This window comes from Hylaeus volcanicus, chromosome 6 (assembly GCF_026283585.1).
Source record: "Hylaeus volcanicus isolate JK05 chromosome 6, UHH_iyHylVolc1.0_haploid, whole genome shotgun sequence".
NCBI classification, from domain to species: domain Eukaryota; kingdom Metazoa; phylum Arthropoda; class Insecta; order Hymenoptera; family Colletidae; genus Hylaeus; species Hylaeus volcanicus.
The window spans coordinates 19,685,177-19,703,529 of record NC_071981.1 but is presented as its reverse complement, the minus strand read 5'-3'; the positions used below and the strand labels follow the sequence as shown (position 1 = coordinate 19,703,529).

The 18,353-nt window shown below is 42.5% G+C and overlaps 1 protein-coding gene across 5 annotated transcripts in view; it reads right to left on the bottom strand.

Annotated features, from left to right (window-relative positions):
• LOC128878088 (hemicentin-1) overlaps positions 1 to 18,353 on the bottom strand; it is a 253,712-nt gene that overhangs the window by 18,300 nt on the left and 217,059 nt on the right. For 2 of the 5 annotated variants that reach the window (XM_054125956.1, XM_054125957.1), the window contains 4 exons: positions 16,202 to 16,323; positions 7,863 to 8,432; positions 5,600 to 6,338; positions 630 to 768 (listed from right to left, as the gene is read on the bottom strand). In XM_054125956.1, the coding sequence (XP_053981931.1) occupies positions 5,604 to 6,338; positions 7,863 to 8,432; positions 16,202 to 16,323 (1,427 nt within the window). In that variant the 3' untranslated portion in view covers positions 630 to 768; positions 5,600 to 5,603. Of the gene's footprint in view, positions 1 to 629; positions 769 to 5,599; positions 6,339 to 7,862; positions 8,433 to 16,201; positions 16,324 to 18,353 lie in introns of those variants that run through there. The other 3 variants (XM_054125959.1, XM_054125961.1, XM_054125960.1) reach the window with 2 other exon arrangements.

The following is an 18,353-nucleotide window of genomic DNA, read 5'->3' as shown; positions in this document are numbered from 1 at the left end:
TTTGTTCACGTTTCAGATTGAAAGAGCCTTTAGGAGTAGAATTCGAGGAAAAATAACGTTTTCGCTGCTACTGGTTCGATAAGTCCCGAAGAAAACGCTAAAGAGTCTCTTCCTTGGTGCAAGTCTCTCGATGTACAACTGAAATGAATATTTCTTTGGCTTCGAGGTATGCGTGTCGACAATCTCGCTGCGAATAATCGTCGAACGATGCCGTGACACCTTGCAATGGCTTCCAGCTGGTCGATCGGTGCCTCGAGAAGAATGTAATATAGATCGTACTATAAACCAGAGAGATATCACCGCACGATTGGACCTTTACGTTACAAAACTCCGCTGACTCGCAATACAAAAAAAAAAAAATAATGATCGAAAAACCATATAACTCGATCGCAGCGAAATTTGTCGAGGCGTCCTAGTTAAAAGTAAGGTACAACCAACGATTAAAGCTTGCAGGGGAAGCTTACTGTAAGTAATTGTTAACGACAGTTCTTGTACACTTGGTAAGAGTATATGGCCACAGGGTAACTTGGATGAGTTCGCGTTAAATAAAAAAAGAAACGAGATAATTGGGTAGGGTTACAGGAGTTCTTCGTTCTCGTCGGAGACACCGTACATCTGGGGTCGTCGCTCCTGAAGCTGCTGCTGCTGCAGCTTCTGAGCCTGCTGCTTCTGAAGGAGCGCGATGCTGGCAGCTTTGTAGTTGATCGGCCCGTATGATCGGTAGTCCACGTCGGCGTAGTCGAGATCCGAAAATTCCGGCTTGAAGGGCTGCGTAAACAAAACATGATAACGAACACCTTAGTCTACATCAAATACACACAAAGCGTGCTGGCGTTGATGCGATTCGACGTGCAATATTTAGCGCGAACCGAGTCTTCGACGAACGTAATTTATGTTTAATCCAACAGCCAAGGAATCGTCGAAGCGGAGATGCGATACGCTTCGTAAAAGACGCAACGCGTAGATTTCAGCTGTTCGAATTGAACAGAAAACGTATTTTATTTCTCTAGGCCTTTGTCGTTACAGTCATCCATCGGCGAGCTGCGATGGTTCTGCGGGAGGGTGTATGCAAAGAAAAAATAAAATCTATACATGTGTACAAAATGGTTGGAGCGGAAATTAACGAACCTTTCCGATGCAGCGAATTTACCGAACAAATATGTGACTATATCGTTATTATTGTTGATAATTGGCACGTCTCCCAAATTAATAGGATTGTTATTCCCCCTTTCTGGTGTGAATTATCTGCGATAGTGAATTTAATTAAATGTGTGTTGGGTGTGTTGAATCTGGTCGTTCGGTATTACCGTGAGAATTCCATCGACGTATCTGTAATACACCAATGGAACATCGTTTAATTGTCCATAGGTACCAGTTCCTTGTTTCGAAATGACAATATTTGCTAAACCGGGTGATGCGCGTTTACTACTGGCAAATATTATTTTTCACTCGAACGATGTCTCAGAAACGTTTTTTAATCTTCGACCTAGGGAGGGATATTAAAATATTTTACTCGGGAGACTAGCAACTCACCATCTAATCGATACTTTAATAAATATTCTAGCATCTGAAGCAGCTATGTTATCAGAGATTCTCGAGCGAAAGATACATTTCGGCAACATTGCAATTACCCCATCAGGAATTTATGAACATTTCAATATTCTAGTTATTTATGATGCTGATAATTATCAGCAAATATGGGTTCGTTCATAAATGAATATCATGTTTCATTATTTAACGATATATGTATATTCCTATGTTCTGAATCCTTCCCAGGGCCCCGATGAAGATCCTGGCGTAGCATTGCAATGTTGCCCAAATACATACATATAATAGTCCTTTTTTCGACCATCAAATTCATTTGGTTATACAACCCTCTAATTAGTTCCAACAATGATAAATTACAAGAACAAACGAAAAGCTCGTTGGTTTAAAACATCTGTTCATAATTATCAAATTCGTTAAAGTAATTAATGAATTTTCACTATTTTTCTTTTCTTTTATTATTAATTTTCACTATTTTCTTTTCTACCAGTTCAATCAGAGTCTCTCGCTACGGATTAACGTTTCGTAGCATTTCGTTTCCAGAAGTCAGATTTGTTCCTCGATGGTGTAATAACTTTTATCACTGTCGTCCCTTTACTGTCTTTTTTTTTATGCCCCTCTCAATGCATAACGACGCCCACAAAACGCAAAGCCACAAACAAGGATACAATCGATGCATAACAGGGCTCAGTGGATTTTTTGCAAACGTTACGGCCGCGCTATTAATTAAAGAATTAAAGAAATCTATTCTCCTTGTTAATGCATCGATTATATGTTCTCCTTTTTCGTGCATTCGGGCCAGTTTAAGCCACCAATTAAAAGTGTAATCTGCGGTAGTTCTATCTCAAACTGCTACGTATAAATACTATCCTTTATAGGGCCGGGTCTATTTTATTTGCGAGTTGCACGCCAATAAAGAACGAGGACAAGACGAAAATCGAAAAATTCCAAGCACTGTTTGGAATACTGAACGAAACATCGAAATTTGAACCTAAATGCACCGAGAGTGGTATTCAAACATTCTTTAATAGAATATAAAACTTCGTAACTCATCGATCGTTCCCGATACGATATCGATACTTTCCACTGCTTGGAAGCAGGATGTCCGATTGCACGTTTCTCGTTCGCGGAGGTGTTGCGGTAACAATTTAAACTTTGGCATCCACGATTAAATATCGGTGGGGCGATCGCGAAAGGACGGTTCACGATAAATCAACGCGTTTCTGACCATCTCGTTCGAAAGTTTCATGGACGCGACGAGCGCAGGAGTTGGACAACTTTATTGTTCACCGTATAAACTGTGTTATTCACGGTAGAATTTTAATGGCCAATCACACGTACGTCGTTCGTTACCGCGGGTGGCAACGCGAAACACTGCTTTGTTCATTACCGATACTTCACAACTGTCGCATCGAGCCATTCCAAAATGAAATTTATATAATCGCTTGTTGCCAAAGCTACAGTGTGTATGTTTCCTTCGTGCATCGGGGTGCATCGATGAAAATGAAACCGTTTCGACAGAAATACAACATCGTGTATCGTTGCAGTCCGCGCCTCGCGTCATTTTTATTATACTCTGTGCGACGATAGAACGTTTTCGTCCGTTTTGCATGCTTCGCAGCAGAGATGGGCATCATCTGGATACAAAAACTTGTTCGAATAAAAAATCGAAGACGTTAGTTGTTATTCGAAGAGATACCACATTTGGTGGTTTTTATTTTGATAAAGATTTTGCCCATCTTTCAGTATTTTTCAGAGCCCGCAAAACAGGGTTCTTTTGAAAGTGTTTTTTTCCTTGAAAAAAACTGAAAAGTTGATCGGAGTGATTACAATACTGACACAAATTTCCAAGCAATATGACGTAATTCATAGAATGCATTGTACCTACAAGGCATGTCGGACGCCAAAGTGTCCTAGTAAATGTACGTATCGCTCTTTGTCTGCGGACCCTCCTACGAACAAACATTTAGATACAATTGGTATGTACAACAGCAATATGTGTTATCGATTTTCTATTTACACCAATTTATCTATTAATATTAATTCTACATATTCGGTCCATTGCAACGCTGTATAATTTTCGTTGCAGCTTGAAGCTTGGTCTTGGATAAATTATAATTTCAACGGTGCCCTGAAACTCATTTCGAGTTCGTTGATTTTCATTCACTGCTCGATTTTCGTAAATTTATCGTGGAAACTTGTACATATTTCACGGGGAAAACATAAATAATTTATAGAGTTGAATTTTGGAAATTCCATCAATTTTATTTCGCTGCGCTAATGTGAAGTATTTAATCGCATACCTGTAGAGTAAATTCTGGTAGAAATTGTTTAAAATTATTCACGATAGCGATGCTTCTATTCGATGCAACGGTATTTTTTTACTCTGTAGCTATTTCGATCGAACGCGACACGTCGATTTTTCGGTAACTGGTTTCAATTAGAATACTTACCAACGATGCGACGATCGACGGGAGCAAAAATAAATAGACGATCGGTCGGTTGTCGTTTTGAAAAGTACAACTTAAATAAAAAGGACAAAAAAAAAATGCAGGCTGGAACGTTAGTTTGAAACGCTGTTGAAAATAAAGCAAACAAGAAATGCAAACGAACGTAAATGCAATCAGGTAAAAGTGTCGCTTCAGTAAACAAGACAAAATCAAGCGCTCGACAATGAAATGATATAAAAGGAGAAATTGCTCGACGGTTTCCTACCTGTGATCGTGTTGTAACTTCAACGTGAGACAAGTTAAACAAATTTTAAGTAAAATTAAATAATTTTTATACGATTAATTGTTTCGAATTTGGGACGATACTCGAATCGTAGAGTAGAATCTGATCGTGACATTTCCTTGAACATCCGCACAGTCGTCCATAAATACTTGCATATTTAAATAATATCGAGGAGGTCATGACCAGGCCGACTGGTTTTGAAATTCGGCTTGTTTTGCGGAGATCTTTATCAGAAATTATTCACGGTTAAAATTATTAGCCACAGCGGATATCAGAGAAGCTGGTACGAATTTAGCAATAAACGATTATATTCTCGTTACAACAATTTTATATGTCTTACGACCTCGATTCAGCGTCGACTACTTCCCGACACTCCGATTTATATCCAACACGCTTACTTCAGCGAAGGAGACAGTTTCGATACGAGTTCCGACAGGAAAAGTCTATGAATAATTTAAACATAATTCCATGATAAAATTGTGTTTACATCACATCTGAATACCATTTCTTACAAACACGAGAAACGAAGGCATGTAAAATGTACAGCGATGGTTAAAAACAAAGCCATAAGTTTACGTGAAAGTACACTCTGTTCGATCTTGTTTCCGAGTTATAAGAATCTGTGTCTGTTTATCTTCGCAAAAAGTGCTCCCAAATGACCAACTCGCGTCCGTGGACCTACAAACGTATTGATCTTTTTATCCGTTCGACGGATCCTGGTGTTACCGGAGCTTGCTGCAAACTTTGTTCAATTCTTTGACAGGGTACCCGGAACGACCTGGTGAACGCGCGGGTAAAGATCGTTAACCCTTTCAGACCTGGCGTCCACAATTGAGGACACAAAACTAAAAAATTACTGACACTATCGTTTAGGGCGAACGTCCTTATTTGTGCACTATTAGGCTTGTTTTTTGTTCTTTCCTTGCCCCAAAAATTAAATTACGTTAGTACGAGAAAAAAAAAGTAATTCAGGGCTGAAAGGATTAATTAACCCTTTGCTGTCCTATATCGAGCGAGACTCGACAGAATTGTCCTAAAATCAGAAAATCTGGACTACGAAAAGTCAACCTGGGTAATTCTAAATCGGGAAGTTTCCTACGAGAAACCCTCTAAGCGTACGCTTCTCACCGAACAGATTCGAGCACGATCCCAAGTTCCCGATGCATGCCAGTCTAAAACAGACCCACCACCGGTTCGCAAATGATACAGTTTTACAAACGTTTCACCGGAACACATTCCGGAAAGCCGACCTCCTCGACACCCCCGCGGACAGCGATAATTTACGGACCACCGTGCGAACCTCTTGTAGCTGACCACTAACCTTTTTAGACATCGATCTCCTGACCGACGTCCCGAAAGTGGAGCTCGGCGTACTGCATTATCGTCGGCGCGGACGGCGAACGTCCGTCACCGAGATTCGTCAACACTCTCTTCGGCTTGTTGCGGTTCTTCGCGTCCCCAGGGTCCGCGTAATGCGTGCTCTCGGCTGGGCAACGGTACGTCTGTCGCTCCCAGATCTGCGGCCGTGAATTCGGATTCGATCTGTGATAGTCGGTAGGACACTCCGCGATGTCGTCCTCGTAGTAATGGGGATAAGAGATTTTGTACGTCTCGGGTATACCGAGCTCCTGCACCTGGTGGAAGCTGGTCTCGCAGGCGGGCGCGGTGTACGCCTCCGATCTCCTCGCGTCCGCCCGCCTTTGTTTCTGCTTGCGATCGCCGCGTTTGTGCTTCCTGTACTTTTGGCCACGCTCGTTCCCACGACTCGCGTGGCGACGCTGTTGCCTCGCGTCGTGGTTCGTGTAGTTCTGTTGCTCCTCGTCCGGATGCACCGCGGACAGGTGATTGACGGTCTCGTGATGCGTCAGGGTGGACGAACGATTGTTAGCGTGAACGAAGGAGGTCTGCAAGGGGCTAACTATCGAGGAATGGTAGAGGCTGCGCGTTAGTGGCAGTGTTAGTTGGCTCGAACTGTTGCTCGGTAACGGGTAGCTGTACTGCTGCATTTCCTGCCGGTGCTGCTGCTGATAGTGTTCTTTGTAGTTGTATAGGCTGTCGGTCTGCAACAGGCATGGTTAGTCGTTTGGAAATCCAGCCAGGGTGGGAAGGATCGTGTTAGTCACGTTACGAGTACTCCACGAGAAGGAGGTAAAATGTTGTCTCGCATTGGGTAAACGATCGTCGTTGCGATCGTCTTCGTTTATCTCGCGTTTCGCGCGGAGAAACCTTGTATAGGTCGTTGCTCAGGAGTTGCCGAGGCAGTTCGATTGGCCGTCGCGTTACGGCGATACCTTTACTCGCACGCATTTTCATTATTAGCTGAATCCGTTACATCTACGAAGTTACCGCATATCGAAGACGGTGAACGAGACGTATCGAGATAAACTGAGAGAACAATACTAACTATTGGCGTAGATATACGTAAGAAAAATTAAAGAGTTCGAGACGCATAAGATGTGCTTTGTATTCAACCGACAATGTAGACTACTACCACATGGATTACGACTATGCAGTGTGAGTGCTCGAAAGAAATGGGGCTCTTGAGGGAGCAAAAGCGGACCCTTCAATTCGTAAGTGCCTCGCCAACTCCTGAACAATATAAAATACCGTTTGAGATCGAAAGCTACGATTCGAGCTTCGCACCGTGAATCGGTTGGCACGTCTTGTTTCAAACTCTCCGAGACAGTGGTAGCTTCGGATAGCTTACACGAAATGGACCATGGCTGGTCCCGAAAAACCCTCTAACGGCCTCGAAATAATATTTTACCTCCTTTATGATAGGGTTGAGAAGCTCACCGTTAAGCGGGTGTACGTGTTTGGTGTCTGTGTGAGGAGGCGACTTACTTGATTCGCGGCCGACATACACAAGGACGATCGCTACACGGACGGCCAGATCCAGCTTAGCAGGGAAAATATGATTTCCGATTATAACTCGGATTCCAGCAACTCTACCTCCTATTTTCTCGAAGCTGTTGTTTTATATCTATGGCGGACACGTAAATCGTACTCATGCAGTAGGTGCAATGCTAATTATTAAATGGGTGCTTAAAGGATGGGATTTATTCTGTATGCTCGACGTTCGTTGCTGTTGTGATCTCATCACCGCCACGGCAATATATTACTCTTCCCCTTGAAATACTTTATACGACCGGGGATTAATTAATCGAGCTCTTCTCGGAATTTCGCTAAACATTGTATTTGATTGCGTCTGGATGAGTACGTTAACCGAAAGAATTTCAACGGACTCAGAAAGCGTTGAAAAAATTGACGAGTTTTCTAAAGTCGATAATAAGAGAATCTTGTATACTCGATGCTCTTGTACGAATTTGTCTTTCGAACATCGATCCCAAACATAGACTCGAAACACCATCGTTCCCGCTTCTTTTCGCGACACCGCGTAAAAACCGGGTCGAAAAGGCGAGCACGCGGATGAGGGCGATCTCGACGATGGATCGCTTAACCGCGATCAATCCCGATCAACTCGCGTTCCAGCAAGAAACGAGGAGTTTTTTCGAGGCAGCAGCAACGTCCTCGAGCATCGAATGCGGGTACTTACTACGAAAGGACACGAGTAGTCGACAAACCTTAGTCTTAGGCAGCGAAGCGTTTTTCGATGGAAAAACGGGAGGAGGGACGTTCTGATAAGTGTGTTTCGAGGGATCCGTTTTCTTGCATTTCCGTGGCGCTGGGACCGGTGGAGTGGTCGTCGATGCAGCTGAAATCGAGCGATTCGACTCGCGTTCGGTCGACTCGTGCGTCGTCAGAGACGGCGTGTTCGACCTGACGATAGTGTTTAACGTGCTTGTGCTGCCGTTTTTGTGAGGACACCTGTATATCGGTATAGTGTAAAGCTGATACTTCCTGTGAGCGTTCTCGTGCCTGCTACAGAGCCTTAGCGAGTAGAACTGCGAGCGTTTGTGCTTCCTCTGACGTGGCTTCAAGCTATTGTATCTAGGCACAGGTGAGTTATTCCTAGGCATGTTGTAATCGCTATAGTGAGGCCCTAGGTGACTCCTGGTCGATTCGTAACCGGAGCTACCGTCGCAGAGCGATGCCGTTCTGCTCAGCGGACGTGAGGAACACGGCGAAGTCGGAGCGGAATGATGCAACGTGCCATGCAAAGCCGAAACTCGGGTAAACATACGGGAAACCAACTAAAACAAAAGACAACCGGCGGCTACTTATGTTCGGGCTCGAGTCTTTGCACTCCAACTTGAATTCAAATCGCTGCTACAGACCTCTTCGTTCGTCGAAGGCTATCGACGATTTTCCTGTTTATCGATTGTATGCGCGTGAAAATAATCAAGAATAAGTGGAATTATTTTGAATTAACTTATAGAATAAATTTATCTTATAAATTAATCTTTCGTTTCGTTAAATTATATACACGTTAATAACGAAAGCTCAATGGTTCGAAACACGGATAACATTTACGTTTATCGATCGGTTTCCGAATTGTTTTCATCGGCGCGAACAATACTTTGAAAAAAAAAACGTGAAATAAATCTAGCTATTCTTGATAGCCCCCTCGCAGCTCTCAATTCCAAAAAAAGTTTCAGGAACATGCGTTGCGTTCAGCTCTTTGTATAGGGTGTGCAACAGCGAGCGATACGGCCGGCCACGGGAGAGATTCCTTGTGCAAAAATGAATCGAAAATGTTCGGTAACGATTTCTGATACGAGCCTTTGTTTGCGAAAAAATCGATAGTGAAAATTCGCGGGGTACGCGTGCGATTGAATACGACTTGGCAAACATGGCTGCCTATTACTCATTATTTCTACTTGCGTTGGTGTTTCGAAACATTGACGGTACCATGGCATTATCAAACTTTTAATTAAATTTCATAGCGGAATCACGGAAAACCGATATTACGTAATGATGTTACGTCGAAAATTGTTACTTCGCGGTCGGTAAAGCTGACGTAATTAAGAAAACAGGGAGAAACTATAGCTCGATCCTTCGATTGTACGCCGATTTTATATGAAAATCAGAAAGTACGGAATGTGATATATAAACGATTAATTAATCCGTGTACACAAGATCTGATATACTTTTCTATTCGGTGAAACTGAATGGAAATATTCGTTTCTAATCGAATACCGAACACAAAATAATGTATTCAGCGTTCGACGATGCCTCGAATATAAATCACAGGTGTATTTAATATTCGATGACACGTATGAATATAAAATACAAACGACTGTCGATACTCGATCATCGCGGAATACGATATGTCAGGCCGTTCGTCGCTTGTCCTAAGCGCTGACATTTTAGATACGTTTCGATCGTTACAAAATCATTCGAGTGTGCCCATCCCTGGTTAGAATCAATTACAGCAAATCAATGCACGTTTCCGTGGCTGCGATCCGCAACAGCGAGCCATCGATGGCATAGCAATTTTATGAGCACCTACTCTGCGCGTCGAGTGCTTAGAATGGTGCCGCTTCTCCAATAGCTGCACTTGTACGTCCATGTCTAGTGTGCAAGCTTTTTTTAAGCCAATGTACTCAATCGCTCGTGTACCTGACGAATTTTCGCAATGGACGTTCTCGAAAATGGATGTTCGCATGGAAAAATCTAGTTCTACATTCTTTATTCATTTCTATGGACGGTATCTCTCTGTATTCATAGACGAGCTCGCCTCTGCCCAGATAAATGGACGATGCTTTTGTAGTCTTAATCCAATAATATGGATTAGTAACGCAAAGCTTCGTACTCGTTTACTTGATATCGATTCTGGCACAAAGATGTAAAAGTTTCTAGCGTTGCGACTGATAAAGCTTTAACGAAACCGGTCTTGTTTGAATAGGAGAACTCGTTTCTTTTTTGCCAATATTCTATTTGATTACGTTAGTCATAACGAATAAACAGAACGTGCTACCGGAATGCAAAATCGCCTTGCGCTAACTTTTTCGATAGATTACAGATATATTTTATATACCCAAATTGCAAAGTTCGGTGGTATTTTTTAAACGAATTCGAAACTGTCGAAACGTGGACTTAAATCACCTCTAATTTCACGTGGATTACATTACTTTTTGGTTTTATAAAAGTCCCTCGAGTGGAAAAAGTGATCGATTTGGCATGGGATGACATTATTCTTGAAGAATGGAACACGCGAAGCGACAGGTTCTCACTGATTCACAGTCAGTGAGAATGTCTTCATTTCTTCTGCTCTGGAAAGTAGAAATCAACTATCGGTTTGATCTCTGTTATCGATTTTACATATTCTTCTGATTAAAATATTTGCGACCATGGTTTAGCCGACCAACCATGCGCGTAACCCTTTCAACTTTCTTAATCTTGCAAATTAGTTCGCAACCGGTAACAAGAAACAAAGCCTCGTACCAGCAATTTTTAATCAACGCCAACGGAGTTACTTGTGCGCGAGAAATTGTTCGTTTTCGCTCGAATCTCTTAAAAGTCATAACGAACGCAGCTGAAAAAGTGGAAGAGACGTTGCAAGCTCGTAATTGAGATTACAGTGGTCCGAAAAATTCGCTGGCCGAGTATCACTGGTTATTGTCGTTCGAACGTCAACTGTGAGTCTCGGACCAGCGAGCAAATAGGCTGAACAAACACGAATGTTGGCTGCAGAGCGAGAACCGGTCATCGAAACGGCTATTGTCGCTTTTAATTCGTTTCCATCTCACGAGGGGAACGTCCCAACTGTCCTTTTTTATTTGTTTCAGATCCCTTTCAGATATCCGACAGCTGATTTTTTAATAAAATTACAAAATCATTTCCAATATTGTTATCGAATAAGAGTACAAGCTTACAACTTGTTTTCTATTTTTTAATAAAAACTCGTAGATGACACGAAGGCTGAGAAAATGATCCATCTTTCCTACGATTATCTGAACAAAAATCGGATAAAGAATCCAACGTAACAGTTGGGATTCCTTCGTGGGAGAACGAAATTTCTAGCCAGATCTAAGGAAACATCGAAAGGCACTGGCGGGAACGGAAAGCGTTAAAAACGGGTGAGGCTCTAGCGAAATAACTCTGCTGATCGACCATAATTGCACCTACCTGGACAGAGCCCAATCACCGGGCCGATAGTCGTCGGGGACAGAAATTGCGTGGAAGTTTTAACGTGAGATCGATAGTTTCGTTCAATGTGGGCTCTCCGGTGCTCGAACATGCGTTCGTCGTGTTTATGACGCCAGCCAGCCGCGATCGGGAAAATTAATTTATTATGCCTATATAACTCTGGCACGAGTCTGGTCGCGATATCGATCAATCGACACGTCGATGACGATTTATGACGCGACCGATCGAAATACTTCCCTGCTCGTAGGGGCACTGATGCGACGGCTCGTGGTTTGCACGGATTCGGTCAAATGTCCATTCATTAACCATTCACGCCAGTCCGATGCTTCTGCTATATTAAGAGGACATTCATCGATGTTGCCTTTCGCTGTCTAGTCCGTTTTAACGCTCCGAAAGTTACTCTAATTCCTGTTGTTCGCGTGAAATTCGATCAGCGCAAAAGGTTAACGATAAAGATACAAAGGGAGTCATCTTATTGTCGAGTGACAATTGTAACATTTGTAATTATTGAAATGGGATGTCCATTCGAGGTTTCCGAGCATGTCACACGTTGAAAGGGCTTTATACGCGCCCGAGGCTGCGCTGTCATCTTTGATTAGACGCTGACAATTTCGTGTAATCACAGAAGGCCTCGGGTAACGTGAGATGCAAATTGGCCAACACTTATCGACTCGCTGATTATTTAGCGTCTCTAGGAAATTGATTTCCGCCTGGCTATTGCTTTGAAAGCACCGCGACGATAATGATGTCGAACAATTACGTTTTCCTCCTTTTGCAATAATTCGTGACTCAAAAGGCTATAAATTTATCCCTTGAGTAATTGCAATCAATTTGAACTACGAGCCATCTCGTTGTTGACAGTGAATGGGTTAATAATCGATCGTGGTTGTGTGTATGTTCGCTTTCGTTAAATTCAAATGTAAAAAAATCGCATAAAACAAGACCGCACAAAAACAGGTTGACTGTAAACGGTCGCGTACGAGGGAATGCTGGTAGATTTCCGGCGCGATTACTTAGCAAGATCGAAATTTGATGGGAAATCTGTGATATCATGCAGAATTATTTAAACTATACGGAAAGTAATTACACGACCGATAGAAAAGGATCGAAACTCACTTAAACTACCACTCTACCGTACTTTCATCCTCGAACTTTCTAGTTCCATTTGTTAGAAAGTTTGTTCGAGAGTTAATTATTTCTACCAACCCGTTTCCTCCCGGCTTTACCTCGCTGTCGTCGCGATTTTCCGAATTGGAATAATAACGCACACTTGACGTGATCATAGGAGAAGTTTCGCTCGTTTCTATTTCCGAAATTTCGATCGTTTCGGCAAGACCGTAGGAAGCGACGGAACTTTTATTCATTGTTATCCGCTCTTTGACGTCGAGAACCGAACGGCTTGGGAGCACGATGTCAGTTTTAAGGTAAGTGTTCCTTCTATTCGCCACTATTTCTCTCTCCCTTGGAAAATACGGTGGCACGAGGAACTGGAGTTGGAAAAAGAACTGTGTAGGACGGTTCGTTACAACGTTTTTTTTAGGAAACCTGCTTTGCAATTCGAACGAAGCGAGCGATACTCCCGAGGAATCAGCTTTGAATAGTCGTCAGAAGCTCGCCCCGTCTCGTAGCCCAGATATTTAAACTCGTCCCTCCGCGGAGCCTGCATTCCCTTCTTCCTCCCAAAGAAAAAGTGGGAGAGAGAGAAAAAAACGTTGAACTCGAACGAAGGAAACTAGACAGAAAGTGGAATCGGTGTTGTGTAAATGTTTCATTGTTTACGTAGTACTCGAATACCGAATTGAACGCTTTTTAGAATTTTTCTAGTCTACGCGAGTCCCCCGTTTTAGAATGAAATAGTTGTACGTTAATGGACACCACTCGAAAACGAGGAAAAAAATTGACGAAAAGAATTTGCCGATACACGCCGTGATATCGCGTTTTCGAATTTTACCGTGAGATACGCAACACACGCGTGACCGTACATTTTTGTATCGGATAATCTCGATTGTACAAGAATTGGATAAACGAGATCGATTTACGGATTTTCTAAATATCTAAATCTATGTTATAGAATTAAATTGGTTATCAGAATTGATCGCTTTTATTAAGTCAAAACGTCGACGGGACAACTTGCAAACGTTATCTTCGATGCAATAAATCGAATGCAAATTACTATAATTACCGAACGCTGATTTAAGTATAATAAATTATAGACCGTCATCGGTCGTCATAATTAACAAAATGTTATTTGCTCTATCGTTAGTATTTTGAAAATACGAGGTAGCGCGAGGCACGCATTAATTATTCATTTCGTGCACGATTAATCTTTCAAATTTCAACGCGAGAACCATCGATGCATGATGAATAAGTTGATGCAATGATGGCTCGGAATATTCACCACCTGATAAAACGTTCGTCGAATGGACAAGTCATTCCACCGTTCTACATCGAAGCGACACGTTAATGCTTTGAGTTTATTTATCTCTAAGTACGTCGAGTGTACATCCTGAAAGTAACCTTATCTTTCGTGGAATTCTTATGGGGAGGCTCCCCCGAAGTTCGCGACCCACAGACGTAATTTTCCTCCAGTTCCCATTGTCTAGTTCCCACCGAGACGTGGAAAACATCGATCTGTTTCGCGCGATAAATAATAAAACCAGCTGAAATCCAGCAGCACCCCTAATGCATTGTCTCGCAAGAAGCGGGGAAGAAAGTCGTAGAAGGAGTCGTTAGCTTTTTACGAGGAGGCCTGGTGCGCGTTGAACGGGGGCTGCGGTAGGTATAGTTTATGGCATCTGCCGCGCGAGAAGTGAGGTTAATCCTCTCTTATTTAACCAAGTGGGCCTGTAATGACCGTATCGGAAGCAGGACGGTTCGTATCCGAAGTAATTGAGTATGGACAGAAGCTGAAAGCGAAGAGGCGAGAGAGTAGACGTTAGCCTGGGTCCCTTTTGTCGCCCATCTTCGGTTCCAGAAGCTTTTACCAGACGTGTTCCCGTTCCCAGAGATCCATAATTCAACGCGCGAACCATCCCGACTCGCCGCGAGAGATGAATATGTAAATTATTGATCAGCGGTTATATCGCGTGTTCAAATGTTTATTTATTTGCGCGACGATCGCTCGCGTAAAACGCGAAACACCAGCACACCCGCGGAAACTTTATCTGGATATTACTAGGCGATCGTTATTCGTCACGAAATTCGAATCGTAATCGGGAAATAGTTTTCGGGAACGCGTTTAGGCAGAATCGATTCACTGTCCCCGAACTACCAGAGCAAGGGACCTCCTTTAAGATGAGATTCTCGTTAGAGTTTTTGAGAAGAACCATGGCACAGCGAACAGGGATTGAATATTAGCAGGGAACCCATTACGAACTCGGTACTTTGCGCTTAAAGGCTCCCGCCACAAAGCTACTCCCCGCTAGATCCTTGTACACCGTGCTTCCTGTGTTTCTGGCGTCCTCCAGGTTCCCTTTCCGCGAAGGGCAAGGCTCGAACTCCCAGCACTCCAGCTTCTTATAATGCGATTATTTCGTGATGATTTTCCGTGCTGCATTTCGCGGTTAAGAGTCTCGAGAGTTCCCGGTGCTTCTGATATTTTCGACCCCCTTTCATCAGATTACCTTCATTCGTACCCCGAGTTAGCCTCATCCAGGGGGCCCTCCACGCGCCGTCTCGCGCAAGCGAAAACTATTGTCCCATTATTCTGCCCTTGGTGGTTTTTCACGGGAATGGGTTTCTTTCCTACCTCTGTCATCGTCAACCCTCTCAGTTTCATTATTTCTTTTTCTCCGTCCGACTTCGCGACCGTGGCTTGGCGTTAATTAAGGGAGACCCAATCCCCCACCCCCTACTGTTTCAGTTAAGAAAACGAGTGCTCTCCCAGTGGAACGCCGCGATTTAAACGCCGCGAAATGCGTTGTTTTCGATTAAATAATAATAACGGTTGAACGTTCCCGCCAGCGAATATCGTTGGAGTTGTTGTTGAAAAACGGGAAATTCTACGGACACGATTTCCTCTATTTACTTTATCGTTTCGTGCCCCCGTTCCCCGCTTGGTCTGTTCCAAGGATATTATGAAGTTTGTAAACTCGGGATTGAACATTTTTCCCTTTGCTCGTTGTAACATTGTGCGGGCGCTGTGAACGATATTGATTTTATAAATCGTGACTGGTAAGAATACTCGACGGAAGTTGATAAACGGAGTTTGCTGGTTGTCAATGCGCAACTCGCTTGAAAAGAACTGTTTCTCTATTGTTAAACGAAGTTACCGTTAAACGTCTGCCAGGGACGTTCCGATTCCTTAATATCCTAAGGAGCCTTAACGAGATCGTGTTTACTTTATCGGAGAAACTTGGATGATCCATCGATGATAATCGTTTAAGCTCGTTTTTTTCACTATTTCATTTATTCTTACTAGCTTATCGTTTGTAAATTGTTCCTCCTAAGAAGGAAGTACTTAAAAGAACAGGAAAGAGACGATCACAACCTTCTTCGAATAAAATATCGGAGCACGACAGTTTCTTTCCCGTCTCCTCAATTTTTGGGGAAAATCCAATTCGCTGTTTTATACGAATATCATCTTGCGCACGCGAAGGGAGCAGAAGCATACGGACGCGGTATGGTTCTAGAACAAATCCATGCACGTTTTATGTTTCACTTGAAACCAACGATCGCGTACCACCAGCCGGTTTTGTCGGCGAAAATATGAATTCCTGACGCGTGAATTCCCACCGTTCTGTCGGCGAGCGCCTTCCATCGTTCGCGTTTCACTAACAAGCACGCAAGTGGAAAACTTACAAAGTAAAAGTATGAGATCATGCTTTAATGACAACCAATGGCAGAACCGTCGGGTGGACATCTTACTGACCTTGTTAGGCGGTGTTTGGATCCCGTGGAAAGGCAGGTTTTCGTAAAACGTCTTTGCCCCGGGCTCGGGTAGACCCTCCGACACGCTGTTCACGTGATTGTTATTCGCAGCTTGATTGGGATCTGTAAGTGCAAATGAAACATGACTTTGCATAATTAAACACGAACGACACGCGAGGTTGAGTATCAGGCGAGACCTACGAGACACGTGACGGTATCCGTTTTGGAAAGTTTCTAGTGGGGGTGGGGGGGTGGGGGGGGGCTGTTTAAGTCAGTGTTTTCCAAACTATGTACGTACTAGGCGCGAGAGAAAGCTTTCGATGCGGATAATTTAAACTTCTCTTCCTGTATTAATAGATTCGGCGTTTAAGTTCAACGATTGTACGCCTGTATTGTCTTTGTAGCATTTTTAATATCCCATTGATATTCGAACAATCTTACCACGAGTTTACGTGAATCTTCTTTTAGAATAGAAAAGTTTGGAAATCACTGGTTTGAGCGAAGGGTCGTCCAGTGCACAAGAGAGAGATAGACAGTGTACGCGTGTGTATGTGTGAGAGAGAGAGAGAGAAGAGAGGAATTTAACTGAAGTATCGATGTGTCATCCTAAATCCTATAACAAGTGAATAGCTATGCCTATATCTACGGTCGTCGTACGTTTGATATACCTCGGACGTCGCAAAGTATTTTTTTTTTTTTTTTGTGTCGATTATGGTAATGTAAATTCAACTTCAAACCGAACCCTTTATCGCATAATGTTCTCCATCGGGAATGCATGCATTATTCGTTTCAAATAACGAACTATCGACAATTTAGGTATACGATCTTGAATGTTATCAATAATATAGCAGTAATGGAATTGAAACTACAATTATCATGTGTCCATTTATAGACAGATGGTTGTGTACAGGGTCGAGTTTGATTGCCACTTTATTTCGGGAAATACCAATCGCTTTTTTTTTTTACTATTCGTATTAAATACGAAGAGTGCAAAGGAGCTTTCTCGGCGTGCAACGCGAAGCTTTAATTAAGTAAATTACAACTGTCTCATTGTCGTGTTTCGTAAACACGATATGTACATCTGATTCACGTTATCTGCACACAAATGTTTGTACGTACAGGATTTATAACGAACCGACGACGCTGAAATTGAACGAATCCAATTCGCGTGTAAACATTTAATTTTTCAGTATAATACGGTTCGATGAATAATTTCATTCTCGTTATTTACCGCAAGTTACTTTGTTATTCATTTGTAAAATACCTCGAAAAAATATTTATAATCGTCGATCAGATAAACTTCCCTCGGCTATGCCACGCATTTGTTTAACCCATTCACTCCCAGCCAAGTTTCAAATGTTTCGCTTTGGTCGCTAGGACTTGATACAGATGTGTAGTCTAGGTTATTATTTTGGTAATAAAAAGTGATGTTAAATTTGTTGTTTAACAAAAAAGTGTACGATCTTCTTTTGCAATAATTCGCGACTCAACAGACTATAAACTTATCCCTTGAGTAGTTGCAATCGATTCGAACTACGAGGCATCTCGTAGTTGACAGTGAATGGGTTAAATACTATTCGATGCTAAGAATCGTTTACACCAGTTTGCTGAAACAATGGCTCTATCACAGAATGAAACATTCGATTAACAGAGATGATTAGAGCATCAACAAAGTACAGGTATACAGTTTTGGGGTCGGTGGGCATTCATTGAGAAAAGCAAACAAGTCTCAACAATCATGCGTTGAAAAATTCATAGTCTCAGAGATTCGCTTATCTAATACGATTATGCATGCTGTGAGTCGTAGGAAATACGGTTTCATTTCAAATTCGTTGTTTTTTTCATCAACCTACGCTTCCAGTAGTGTACATGTTTCGATATTTGTCACTCGATTGGAACGCATTTGCGTTCAGCAGCGACATGGAATTCAACATGTGAAATAAAATTTTTTCCTACGGGACTTCGTTCGCGAGAAAATCGATTTCGAAAATTCATCGAGCAAACACGCGATTTTTATTTGATGTTTGCGCGCGTCAACGACGGTATGCTATTTTCTACTTTAACTGGTTCTACCTGGTTAAAAGACGGTAAGATAATTCCAATTCCAACATCGGTGTTTATCGTTACCAACACAAGCAGAAGCAACCACTAAC